The sequence below is a fragment of the Ceratotherium simum genome, chromosome 34 (genome assembly GCF_057802395.1).
Source record: "Ceratotherium simum simum isolate JZ-2026a chromosome 34, ASM5780239v1, whole genome shotgun sequence".
Classification (NCBI taxonomy): Eukaryota; Metazoa; Chordata; class Mammalia; order Perissodactyla; family Rhinocerotidae; genus Ceratotherium; species Ceratotherium simum.
This window is the reverse complement of record NC_141933.1, coordinates 7,238,015-7,251,528: the sequence shown is the minus strand read 5'-3', so window position 1 is coordinate 7,251,528 and position 13,514 is coordinate 7,238,015. Positions and strand designations below refer to the sequence as shown.

The 13,514-nt window shown below is 46.1% G+C and overlaps 1 protein-coding gene across 1 annotated transcript in view; it reads left to right on the top strand.

Annotated features, from left to right (window-relative positions):
* Window positions 1–1,201: 1,201 nt before the first annotated feature.
* Window positions 1,202–13,514, top strand: part of PACS1 (phosphofurin acidic cluster sorting protein 1) — a 142,857-nt gene continuing 130,544 nt past the window's right edge. The window contains exon 1 of the mRNA XM_004437643.3: window positions 1,202–1,750. Within this exon, the coding sequence (XP_004437700.1) occupies window positions 1,401–1,750 (350 nt within the window). The 5' untranslated portion in view covers window positions 1,202–1,400. The remainder of the gene's footprint in view (window positions 1,751–13,514) is intronic.

Genomic DNA, 13,514 nt, shown 5'->3' with positions numbered 1-13,514 from the left:
CTTAGAGCCCTGGCTGGGCTGAGGACATACAGTGGGCTTGGGAAGTAGGCCAGGTCAGGCCTTCCTAATAGACCAAGAATCCAAGTCCTTACCTGGGAGAGAACACAGCTCCAAATCTAGATGGTCCTGAGTCCATGTGAGCCCCTGGGTGGTTTCAACCAACCAGTCTCCAGGTTTTGGTGTGTGTGTGTGTGTAGCATGCTTTCTCCACATTCTAATCCCCCCACCCAAGAAGTCTTCTTGACAGGCTAGACTAGGTTGGACGGATGGGTCCAACAGGCATTTATGGAGCGCGGGGGAGTGAAGTCACAGACTGCTGTTGTACCACTGGTGGTGGTGTAAGTGCACCAACTGAGGTGACGATGTGCAGGAGGCTCCAAGATGGTTTCTGGAGGAGGGAGTGTGGAGCTAGGCCTTGGAAGGAATACAATTTTAGAAGTTTAGTAAGTGATGAAGCAGAAAAAACATTCCAAGTGGAAGAAATTGAGGGCTGGGATGGGGGACTTGGGGCTCTAATGGTTCTTTAGAGGAAGGGGGATGTAGGAACAGAAAAGGAGAAAGGTTGGCTCCAGATGGGCCAGGGCTTACTTAGCTTTATAATTCACCCGTGCCAATGGCATTTTGGACGCTAGCTAGGTCCCTGAGCCTCTGCCCACACTGGAGAGAAGCAGCGGGGGAAACTTTACGGCACATGGGCGCCCGTGGCGGTGGCCGCTGGTTCTCCATCGCTCCCGTTGCTGGTCGTGGCAAAGAAACCCCGGGGCCGGCAGGGCGGGGGCCGGGTGGGCTGTCGGAAAGCCGGCTTGGGCCGGGTGCGGGTTCTGCCTAGGCTCCGCAGACCCGAGGGGGCCGAGGCGCGCTCCCGCCGCAGCTCCCTCCCGGCCGGGGCCGCGCCCCGGAAAAGCGGGATTTCCGCTGGCCCGGCTGCCGCCGCCGGCGAGAGGACGATGGGAGAGGGGAGGACGGGGTCGGCTGGCTACCGCCCGCGCGGATTTGAGGGGAAGGTCAGGCCGAGCGCGCGCCGGCCGCAGACCCCTCCTCCAAGGAGCGGGGGCGAGCGCCCACAGGCCGGCCGGGTGCGCGAGCGCGAGCCCGGGCCCCGCCCCTCGGGGCTGGGTGGGGCGGGCGCGAGCCGGGGCTCCCCGCCCCCTCCCCGGACACGCCCACCCAGTGTCTCGGCGGCGCGAGCCGCAACAGGCAGCGGCGGGCGAGCGCGAGGACCGCGCGCCGGGAGGCCCCGCGCGTGCGTGCAGCCTCTCGCGCGCTCGCTCGCGCGCTCGGGCGGGCGGGCTGAGGAGACGAGCCGAGTCCCCGCCGCCGCCGCCGCGGGAGAAGCTTGGGCGTCTGCTCGGCGTCGCCTCGATCCCCCTAGCCCCCGCTCCCCCACCCCGGGCCCGGCCATGGCGGAACGCGGAGGGGCGGGCGGTGGTCCCGGAGGCGCCGGGGGCGGTAGCGGCCAGCGGGGCTCAGGGGTCGCCCAGTCCCCGCAGCAGCCGCCGCCGCCGCAGCAGCCGCCGCAGCAGCAGCCGACGCCCCCCAAGCTGGCCCAGGCCACCTCGTCGTCCTCGTCCACCTCGGCGGCGGCCGCCTCCTCCTCGTCCTCGTCCACCTCCACCTCCATGGCCGTCGCGGTGGCCTCGGGCTCCGCGCCTCCCGGCGGCCCGGGGCCAGGCCGCACCCCCGCCCCCGTGCAGATGAACCTGTACGCCACCTGGGAGGTGGACCGGAGCTCGTCCAGCTGCGTGCCCAGGTGAGCGGCGGGCAGGGGACTGGGCCCTCGGGGGCCGCCGGGCCGGGTCTGTGGCAGGCCCCCACCTTCCCATTCCTCCCCGTCCCATCGCCCAAGGGGGCGCCCCTCACTTTAGATCCCCCCGCCTCCGCCGCCCCGCTGCCTGGCTCCTGCCTGGCCTCCCAGGACTCCTCCTGCGGGGACCCCGCCCTCTCCTGCAGCCCCACCTTCTGCCTCGGGCCGGGACCACCCTCTTCCCCTCCCCGAGCGGGGCCTCCTGCCTCCCAGCCCTGGGCCTTCTCTCGTTGATCTGACCGAATGCGGCCTTCCTGACGGTCAGTTTCCCCGCGTGAGTCACAGACTTTCCCTGCCTCGCCGGCGCCCGTGGGCTGTACATACGTTGCATAGATGTGGTATAGATCTCTCTGGATATTTTTATTTCCCAACATACTCAGCATGTGCCAAACTCGGCTGTCACCTTCTGCCAGGTACAGCTAGTATAGTAACCCCTGGGGCTTCTAGTTAGTCTTCCATACACATGTTTATTCGTACTTCACATTACACACAATCCGTGCTGGTCTCTACGCTCTTGTACAAGTCCTATTCAGTGTGTCTTCAAGAGTATTTTTCATCCTCTCCTTCCTGCAGGGCTACATAAAATTACTGCCTTGTTCCAAAATTCATTCCTCTGTCTCTTGGAACCATCTGGGGACTTTCCTTCCATTGGTAAAATATGCCTGAGTTTGGCATGTTTTCTGTTTCTGTATTGGCAGTGCAGTCTTCCTCCAACTCTTTGGGGACAGTGTGCAGTGTCTTACAGTTTACCCCTTGAGTAGACACTGTGGAGCTGGTTTTGCCCAATAAGCGCAGAGAGGTGCCTGGAGGTGATCTTTCTGTCACCTCTAAGCTGAATTGATTCTGTTCCCTTGGAGTCTTGGGCTCACTCCTTCCTGTGTTAGCCCAGCCTTGGGCAGATGGATCTGTAAATCGGGGTTAGGGAGCATTGTCTGGTTCCACCTTTAACTCTATTTATTTTTCTTTTTTCCTCTGTTTATTTTGAATTATTTCACGCTTACAACATTTTATATATATATCTCTTAGATAGGATATTAAAAATATGATGAGGAGTAGAATTCTGTACTTGACTCAGCTTAAGAAATCGAGTGTTATCAGTTATGTTGCAGCCTTCAGGATGCCCCTTCCTAACCACATCCCCTTCTTCCCCCCCGCAAAGGTAAACACTATTCTGAATTGTCTGTTTATCATTTCTCTTGTCTTTTAAAAATAGTTTTACTACATATGTGCATCTCTAAACGATATTTTTTAGTTTTGGATGTTTCTGAGGTTTATATAAATTATTATCATACTGTATATGTTCTGTGACCTATTTTAATGTGTTTTTTTTTTAACTCAATGTTAAGTTTATGAAAATCATCAATGTTGTATGGTAGCTCTAGTTTAAATATTTTAATTAATGGATAAAATTTCATCGTATGGATATAGCATAATTCTCCTTTTCATGAATATAGAGTTGTTTCCTGTTTACCATGAACAGTAAATATTTTTGTCCAGGACTCCTTACAAAAGTTTCTTTATATTTAGGGGTGGAATTGCTCTTTGCAGGGTACACATCTGGAACGCTTTTAGGCAGTGCTGGATTTCCGTTAGCCCCCCTGTGCTCTTCATGTTCTCTGTGTTTTGGCATTCACTTCGCTGACTTACACTTTCTTTTTTCTCTGTCCTTTCTTTAGCGTAATCAGGAGCCACGTTAGTTTAGTTTGGTTTGGCCAGAGCCCTAGCACAACACCAGACTCAAGTGGGAGTTGAGTATGTGATGGCGTTCCTCTCTTGGTCCTCAGCAGGCCTCTCTTTCTCTTTCTATCTAGGCCCTTCTATAGCTGAAGTATTCTAATCTCCCCCTTTCAAACATAAAGCACTGTGTCCCTTCCTACATGGGCCAGGGTTAATAAAGCCTGCTGGCCGGTCCTTCCTTCACATCCATCACTGTGTTTGACTGTTGACATTTGGACAGCTGCCTTCTCTAGCTTGTTAGATTGAAAAGGCATGAGCCTGCTGGCAAGAAGCCACTGGGTAACAGAGGAGAATAAATAAAATCACTGCTTGCTGTTGATTTTTGGTCTGCCCCTCTTGGTCACTGAAAAGTCCACATAATAAATTGTTAGCCCCAGAAACAGCCAGACATCCTGATCAGATCAGGAATTATTATGCTAACTTGGCGTGAGAGGCTTAGGCTGACTTGTTGTTTTCATCTGCAGGGAGCGTGCAGTTATGTCATGTCTACTGACCAGTCCTTGAGATCGTCAGCTGTCCTGCTCTGACTTTGTTTTTCACCCGTCAACCTTGTGCCTCTCAGCTCCTTGTGGAACGCTTGTGTGCTCTTTGGAGCATGCTGTTTTATCTGCAGGATGGAAAATAACACCCTGTGGGGAGAAAATGGCCTGCTATTGGCCCTTTCAATTATTAAGAGTCATCTGGTTAATTTGAGGTCTCCTTGGTGTTGTTCATGTTGTTTAGAATATATTGGCAGCGTGCACTCTGTATACAGCACTCTGTATATGGTCTAGAATTAACATTCTTGTCTTGTGTAACTCAGATGAGACACACACATATGACATATATGTACTTAAAAAATGTAGACTTTATTGTGGATCTAAGGTTAGATATATATAAAATGTTGTGAGATTCAGTCAAGAAAATGTGATCTTCTACCTAGTGCAGAGTGTTGAAAAGTTGGGTGTTAAGAAGGTCACAATCCTTTTCTTGATCCTGATAGAAATATAATTACTTTTGAAAAAAAAAATCCTTTTTATTAGATACTTAAATAAAGATATTTTCCAGTATGGACTCTGCTCTTAACATCTAAATTCTCTCAGAATCCATAGTGTTTTTTTTTAACTTTTTATAGAAGAGCATACCTGTAATTGGCTTTATTTTTTTATTTTATTTTATTTTTATAATTTATTTATTTTTTCCCCCAAAACCCCAGCAGATAGTTGTATGTCATAGCTGCACATCCTTCTAGTTGCTGTATGTGGGACGCGGCCTCAGCATGGCCGGAGAAGCGGTGCGTCAGTGCGTGCCCGGGATCCGAACCCGGGCCGCCAGCAGCGGAGCGCGCGCACTTAACCACTAAGCCACGGGGCCGGCCCTGTAATTGCCTTTAAAATAACTAAATTGTTCTAGTCATTGCCGTTTTTACCAGCATTTTTTTTAAAATAAAAGACTAATACAGGGCCGGCCCCGTGGCTTGGCGGTTAAGTGCGCGCGCTCCGCTGCTGGCGGCCCAGGTTCGGATCCCGGGCACACACTGACGCACCGCTTCTCCGGCCATGCTGAGGCCGCGTCCCACATACAGCAACTAGAAGGATGTGCAGCTATGACATACAACTATCTGCTGGGGTTTTGGGGAAAAACAAAACAAAACAAAAGACTAATACATGTCCATGATTAGAAATTCAAGCAGTACAGAGAGATGGAAACTGTAAAGGAAAAAACCTGTCTTATCTCTTTTCTCACTCCTCAGAGGTAATCACTGTGAAATATGATTGACTTTTCAGATTCTGTTACAAGCAGGTAGGTCTATTATAGTTCCTTTATGAAATTCACAGCTTTAGAAGTTGGCATTGTTTTCCCTCCATACTAAGGAGCTTCCTCTTCTACGGTCCATGGTATGGATAGTGGTGTGGCGCCATTGTAGGTACCAGGTGGCATGGTGCTTGATGTTAAAGGAAGGGTTTTAGAGTCTTATTACTGATCCCTTCTCTTCGGTCTTTGTGTGTAAAGTTTTCCTTGAGGTTCTTTTCTCTTTTTGAGTTGCTTAAGTAGGAGAGGCAGAAAAATTATTAAATTTCACAAGCGTACGACATCTCTGCAGTGGCGCAAAACTAATTATTAGGAGACAACATGTGCTCTGCTGTATCACTCACAGTCTGTGTCACATTTGTCTTTGAGTACAAAGCGTATTTGCATATCCTTGTCTGTGTGTGTGCTTAAGGAAGGAGTTCAGTATTATTAGTCACATTTTGCCTTAGACCACATTTAAAAAAAATTTAAAAAGTAGGTACTGAAGTTAAGTCTTATTGGACAGAAGTGTTAGAGCTAAAGGCCATGGCTGAGCTGGCATGACAGGCCTGGAGGAGAAGTGTTACTTTGATGAAAACACTTGCGAACAGTTGCCCCTCTAACCACAAAAGCCCTAGGCAGGCCAGGATATATTGCTCTGTGTTCTTATTGTATGCTAGGGCAAACTCTCCCACACTTTAGTTTTTTCATCCATTGATTGGGAATACGTTTACTTACTATCTATTCTAAGATGTGGGTGAAACAAATGTAAAATAGGACCACAGATCCACAGGAGAAAGTACTTCTTAAATGACAAATATAAAGTCAATGTAATTAATCCAATAAGAGAGACCTGGTGAAATTTCTATTATTTCCCTAGCATTAAAAGTCTTAAAATCATGTTTGTACCTTAGCAGATTTGAATTTCACGTTGTGAGTGTTGTAATAGAATATCCTCTCTATCGGGGTAATAGTATCCATCGTCCCTGTGAAAGCTCAGATTCCTTAAGTCAGAAAGAGAATGACTTTCACAGAGTCCGTTTTACATGTATTGGTTTACAGATCTTTTGGACACATTAGTGGTTATGTGATTTCTTTTTTTTTTTTTTTTTGTGAGGAGGACCAGCCCTGAGCTAACATCCAATGCCAATCCTCCTCTTTTTCGCTGAGGAAGACTGGCCCTGGGTTAACATCCGTGCCCATCCTCCTCTACTTTATATGGGACGCCGCCACAGCATGGCTTAACAAGCGGTGCGTTGGTGCGCGCCCGGGATCCGAACCGGCGAACCCCGGGCCGCCGCAGTGGAGCGCGTGCACTTAACTGCTTGCGCCACCGGGCCGGCCCCTATGTGATTTCTTTTTAAACTAGTTTTCCAATTTCTTTCCTGAGCCAATAAGCTGCCACTGTTAACTGTTAGCACTTGCCTCAGTGTGCATGAGGGAGGTGCAAGGCAGAAAATGTTTGGACTGTGTCTTCTCACTGCTTCACCCCAGGAGGCTTGTTCTGTTTTGGCCTGGGCTTGAAGGCTCAGTGGGTCCTCTGAAATTTGGAGTCGGCTTGTCCTGCATCCGTGGCATCACACTCTGGGAGTCCAGGGTAGTTGTGGGAATGATTGTCCAAGCTGGTCTTTTTCCAGCTGGAATTTGGAGCGCTATTAAGGGCTGTTGAGAAACGAGAGTTTGAAGTTGGTCTTAGAATGTCTTTCAGAGGCCCGCTGGGCTAGAATTGAGCAAGGTGGTTTGGTTCTAGATTGGCAAGCACTGACAGAATCCTCCCTTCTCGAGGCCTAGTTGGAAGAATAACCAGCATAGCTTCTGAGGGCTTTAGAGAACCAAGATGTGTGCCTAGGCACCAACTCTAGTGTTTCCCTCTTACTGCTGTTCACAGGGCAGTCTGATTAGAAAGCCTGCTGGACTCGCGTTCCCTTCTACCTTATTACAAACCAGAGAAAGGCTGTAGTCCCAGCTCAGGGAGCCACTTAGGCAGACCTGTACCTGGCATCTACCTTGGGTAGCTCAGTAGAGAAGGCCAGTAAATTATGAAATATTGTTACTTAGCTTATGTATTTTAGAAAACAATTCCTTAAAACATTCTATTTGACATTCAATTATGTCTTAAGATCGTAAGCTGTGCTGTCCAATACAGTAACCACTAGCTACATGTGGCTATTTAAATTAAAATTAATTAAAATAGAATAAAATTAAAAATTCTCTTCCTTAGGTGCACTAGCCACATTTCATGTCACCCTAGTCATGTGTGGCTAGTGGCATCCATATTGGACAGGGCAGATCTAGAAGGTTTCCAGGACCACAGAAAGTTCTATTAGATAACACTGTTTTAGAGAGAAAATTGCCTAAGTATGGCATTTCTGGTATTAATATTTATGGTTTCTCCTTATTCATTTGATTAAACTGATTACTTTGTCCTCTTCCAGATTATTTTAAAATGCCGGTTTTCTTCACTATTTCAAGGGCCCATTAGTTTTCTTTTGTTAGTTTTTCCCCTTTAAATGTTATTACCTTCTCTGTTCACTTCTTCCTGGGGGGAATTTGCTTCCTGGTGCTTCCCTGCCATTTATTTCCCACAGTTTTGGGTCTTAGTCAATATCTATTGAGAAAACTGTCTGGAGGCATTAACTTTAAAATGGTTTTTAGATGGTAGGATTATGTATGATTTTAATTTTTGTCTTGATATACTTTCTGGTGATTTCTAAACTTTCTACAATAAACATATATTACAAAAAAGGCCAGTAAATGTTGTTTTAAAAATATATATTTAGGGGCCGGCCCCATGGCTTAGCGGTTAAGTGTGCGCGCTCCGCTGCTGGCGGCCGGGATTCGGACCCCGGGCGCGCACTGACGCACCGCCTCTCCGGCCACGCTGAGGCCGCGTCCCACATACAGCAACTAGAAGGATGTGCAACTGTGACATACAACTATCTACTGGGGCTTTGGGGAAAAAAAGGAGGAGGATTGGCAATAGATGTTAGCTCAGAGCCGGTCTTCCTCAGCAAAAAAAGAGGAGGATTAGCATGAATGTTAGCTGGGGGCTGATCTTCCTCACACACACACACACAAAAAAAACTATATATATGTATATTTAGGGCCGGCCTGGTGGCATAGTGGTTAAGTTCGCAGGCTCTGCTTTGGCGGCCTGGGGTTTGCGGGTTCAGATCCTGGGCATGGACCTATGTACACCGCTCATCAAGCCATCCTGGATTTTGTATGTGGCAGTGTCCCACAGACAAAAAATAGAGGAAGACTGGTAGCAGATGTTAGCTGAGGGACAATCTTCCTCACCAAAAAAACAAAACAAAACAAAAAAAAGACAAGAAATTTAAAAATATATATATATTTAAAAATACATATTGACTCTACTCGATTGTACACCTTAAAGGGGTGAACTTTACGAATTTTATATCACAATGAAGCTGTAAAGAAAAAGTACAGATTGAATGGATGAAGACAGGGGAGACTGAAGTTTCCCTCCACTCACTTCCTTCTCTTCTTGGTTCTAGAGTTGCTTGTTCATTTTTAATGGGAGCAAGCTGGTGAATGGAGAATGTTCTAGACCACTGCTTTTCTCGTGGTGGGGGGATGACGAGGCATGGGTAGTAAGTTAGTGTTGATAATGGCACCTTCATTTATTTATGTAATGTTTGTGTAGGTTCTTTTAGAGTTTTTAAGATGCATTAAAGGTCAGAATATCTGAGCTCAGTTCCCGCTCCACCAGTCTTTCTAACCCTGAAGACTGTTCTTTCCCCTTGGGAGTCATGGTCCTTGTGAACTCCCAGGTAAACCTGTGTTTCCTCCATCCTCTCAGCACTTTCAGTACTTTTAGTTCTGTAAACACAGACATTAGGTATTAGCCATAGATTATTTTGGCAAAAACATCTTGGAACTGTGATGTGCATCTTAGAAATTACACTGTGAGTCATTGACTTGCTAGGTTTTTCTTAGTCACTGATACAGATATAGGTAGATATGAAAGGAGCGATGTTTTGAAACTTGATTCCTACTGCAATACCTGTTCTTCTCTTTGTAGAATGCGTAACTCCTCCAAATGACTGTCTGCCTCTCAAAACCTTATTGTGAGCAAGATTTCCCCAGGTGACATTTTGGATGAAATTGGCGTATTAATTGTCCTTGAGGAAATTTAGACTGGTTATTGTGCTTAGATATAGGAAGATGCTTTTTCTTTACACTTGTTCTCCAGAACGGTGTGTGTGTGCGTATCTGTCTCTGAGTTTCCTTTGTTCCTCTTTTCATAGGTGAGATAGAGATTCTTTGTAGCAGTTTTTTTTCTGTTTTAATGGTTTAGGAAAACACAAAAGGCTTAGGACATCAGGTGTCATTTGTTTGATCCCTCTTCACTGACCTTTTCCCGTCTCTTGTTTAAAAATACCAGATGGCTTCAGGGTTCAGAGAGGAGCTTTTTCCTCCTGTTTCTCTGTTTTATGGTACCTCTCAAACGCATTGCACTCCACTCTTTGTAATTCTACCCATCCTCTGCCACCCTGGTCTCCTCCCAGAAGGTGACCACTAGTAGCAGTTCAGAGTGATAGTTTAAAAATGAAAATCACATCATCGTACTCCCCTCTTCATAATCTTCCCAATCATTCATTTAGCACATGCTTATAGTCCAGCTGGTGTGTGCCACAAACAGAATCCTTGGTCTCATGAGGTGTACATTCTAGTGGGTGAAGATAAGAGACACCATCAAATAACTTTTCATCGTACTTAGAACAAAACCTTTTTTATGACTTAGGAGGCACATTATTTTGTGGCCCCTTCCCCTGTGCTCACTGGCTTTGGACAGGCTGGGCCCAGCATGGTCACCTCTGCCTTCGGGCTGTTGCTCTTGCTGTGTCCTCTAGCTGGGATGCTCTGTCCCCAGATCATCGTGTGGCTGGCTCCTGGGTATCATTCAGGTCTCAGTTGACCTGCCACCTTGGAAAGCTGCCCTCACCCGCCCAGTCCATTCTGGGAGTTTACAAATCTTCACAACTAGTTATCATTATTTGAAATAATGGTGTTCATTTATAGGTGCTTAGTAAATACATTGGTCAAATGAACAGTGCCTGTTTATTTGTAACGTTTATGGAATGAAAATCTATTATACACGAATCTTTCATTCAACAAATATTTATTGAGTATTTCTATGTGCCAAGCACTGCCCGAGGTGCTGGGGAAACAGCAGCAAACAGGTTGAAAAAGTCTCTTCTCTCCTAGAGCTACGTTCTGGTGCAGGGAGACAGATAATAAGCAAATAATTAGATGTATAATAAATTGTCAGGTAGTGAGTAGTGCCATGAGGGAAAATAGAACAAAGTAGGGAATTGAGAGTGTTGGAAGCAGGGCTGTTTTGGATAGGGTGGTCAGAGAAGGCCTCTGGGAGGTGACCTTTGAGCTGAGGCCTGAATGATGTGAACCTGACTAATTGAGCATTTACTGCGTGCCACGGTAACCATCAGAGGCAGGTGCTGAGATCCCTTCCCCAGAAAGGGAACTCAGGGCCCACTGCGGTGAAGGCATTTTTTTTTTTTTTTTTTTTTTTTTTTTTTTAAGATTTTATTTATTCATTTTTTTCCCCCCAAAGCCCCAGTAGACAGTTGTATGTCATAGGTTCACATCCTTCTAGTTGCTGTACGTGGGACTCGGCCTCGCGTTGGACGGAGAAGTGGTGCCTTGGGGCGTGCCCGGGATCCGAACCCGGGCCGCCAGCATCAGAGCGCACGCACTTAACCGCTAAGCCACGGAGCCGGCCCCGGTGAAGGCATTTTTGCAAGGCTACATAGTTTAGCGGTCGGTGGAGCTGGAATTTGTCTTATGTCTCATGATTGTCTGACACCAGAGCTATTTCTCTGTTTAAACTTGGTGACCCCAAGCCCTTTCTGGTTCTCATAGTTGGCAAATAATATTTAACACTTTATACTTTGTCATGTTGGAATTACAGAATGCTACTCTATTAAGCATTATCGACAGTGAGAGGCTTCATAGCACAGTGGCTGTGGGTGTCAGTTCTGGAGCCAGTTAGCTAGGATTTTCATCCTGACTTGATAGTTTAGTTTACTCTTCGAGTGACTTGCGCAAATCATTTAACCTCTCTAATGCTTCAGTTTTCTCATCTGTGAAATCGGCATAATAATTGTCTCTGCCCCTCATTTATTATAAGGATTAAATGAGATTAATACAAGTTAAGTGCTGATGTGACACATAGAAAACACTTAAAAATATTAGCTATTACTATTGCTATCTTTATTGCCAGTCCAGCTTCTCTGTCTCTCCCCCACACCCTTCCAAAAAGGGCATTCTTTCTAGAATCAGGGCAACTTTGTTGATACTCTGATTTCCTCAGTGGGACCATCAGAAGGTCTTGGGTTCACTTTAGACACAGTCCTGCCAAACCCCAAGCTTAATAGACTAGAAAGTCAAAGCATGTATTTCGGTTCTCTGAAGCAGTGGCTGGTTCGGGATCCTGCTTCTACATCCTGCCAGCTTATATGAACGGAAGAGATGGTGCAGGCCCCGCCTGCAAACCACAACTTTGTTTTCAGCCAACTTGACGTGACAGCTTCCCTATTCTACCTGCTGACTTCTTTAGCTCAGCTTTGGCAGCCCGAAGAGCAACTAAACCGGTTTACAGCCAGCCATTTATCACTAATAAAAGCTGAACGACTCCTAGGAAAATGAGGGTTTAAATGGAATTGATAATTTCCCCTTGTCTCCTTAAACTTTCCTTTTTATGTCTCAAACTATAGAAAAACTGTATTCTACTTTTACAGGAGCAACCTGATAATACATTTAAGGCCTATCATGAAACGTTGGATCTTTGTATGTATGTTAATTTTTCCCTTGAATAAGCACCAAGACTTTATTTTCCCATTTTGGTTGGAAACCTGCAAATATATTTACATGTTTCTGGTTCTTCCTTAAGAATAAAACACAGATTAACCTCTTCTCAAGTGTGGATCGTCATGATGAGTGGGATCCTCATGGTGGACGTCAGGGAGTGTAGATTGGTGTGTGGTATGTAACTATTTTCAAGATTTTTTATTTATTTATTTTTTCCCCCCAAAGGCCCAGTAGATAGTTGTGTGTCATAGCTGCACATCCTTCTAGTTGCTGTATGTGGGACGCGGCCTCAGCATGGCCAGAGAAGCAGCGCGTCGGTGCGAGCCCGGGATCCGAACCCGGGTCGCCAGCAGTGGAGCGCGCTCACTTAACCACCAAGCCACGGGGCCGGCCCTGTAACTATTTTCAAACTCACGTGTTTGCTTTTTAAGTTTTTGTGTTTGTTTCTGCCTATTGCTATCAGTATGCTTTCTTTCTGCTTTGTTGCTTCTAATATATCATGAACTGAAGAACCAGATGATCAAATATGTTAAGAATGAACGGGCTCTGAATATGAGGCTGAATAATGGGCAGTATACTCTGAGAACGTGAGATTCACAGCAGCAGTGTTTTAGGGGTGAGGAAGAAACATTTTGCTTACCTCGGTCTGGGTTGTTCTCCAGAGAGGTAGGATTGCTGGTAAGTTTAGGGTAGGGGTTTAATCTTCTAAAGTCTTAGGGAGTCATTGAAGATACAGTTAGAGATGCAAGTCACATTTTGCGTTTGGGTTGGAGTATTATGGATTTGTAAGTAAAGCCCTGTATCTAGTTCTTGGTTAAGTTTGTTGTGATGACCTCTGGGCAATTTACCTTTTTTCCTGATTTTTAAAAGTGAGGATACCTTCTTTTTGCCTTGTTGATTTGTTATGAAGAGAAACAAAACGTTTGTAAAATGTTTGAGCATCTCTATTCCTAGAAATCACTACCTTTGCATCGTTGAGTAATGTCAGTGAAACTACGAATATGATGGTATAATATTGGTGGACCTGTGCTAGACCTGATTTACATTAGTCATCATTTACTTTGTCTTCACAAGTAGGTTTTTGTTTGGCTCTTGCAGCTCATACCCAATGGAATGTGACAGTGTAATCTACCTAAGTCTATTGTTTAAAAAAATTGTCTTCTCGTAATTAAAATAAGTGGAAGGTCGTCTACGGCATTCTGTCATCTCTGCCATGTTCCATTTTTGCTGTGGATGAAAATGAATAAGCAACTCTGGAAACCAGGGTCCTCTGGGAACATAAAAACTCTTGTGGCTATTAATGGATTTAATTGTATTTCCTCTCTGCCACCAAAATGTGCAATAAATT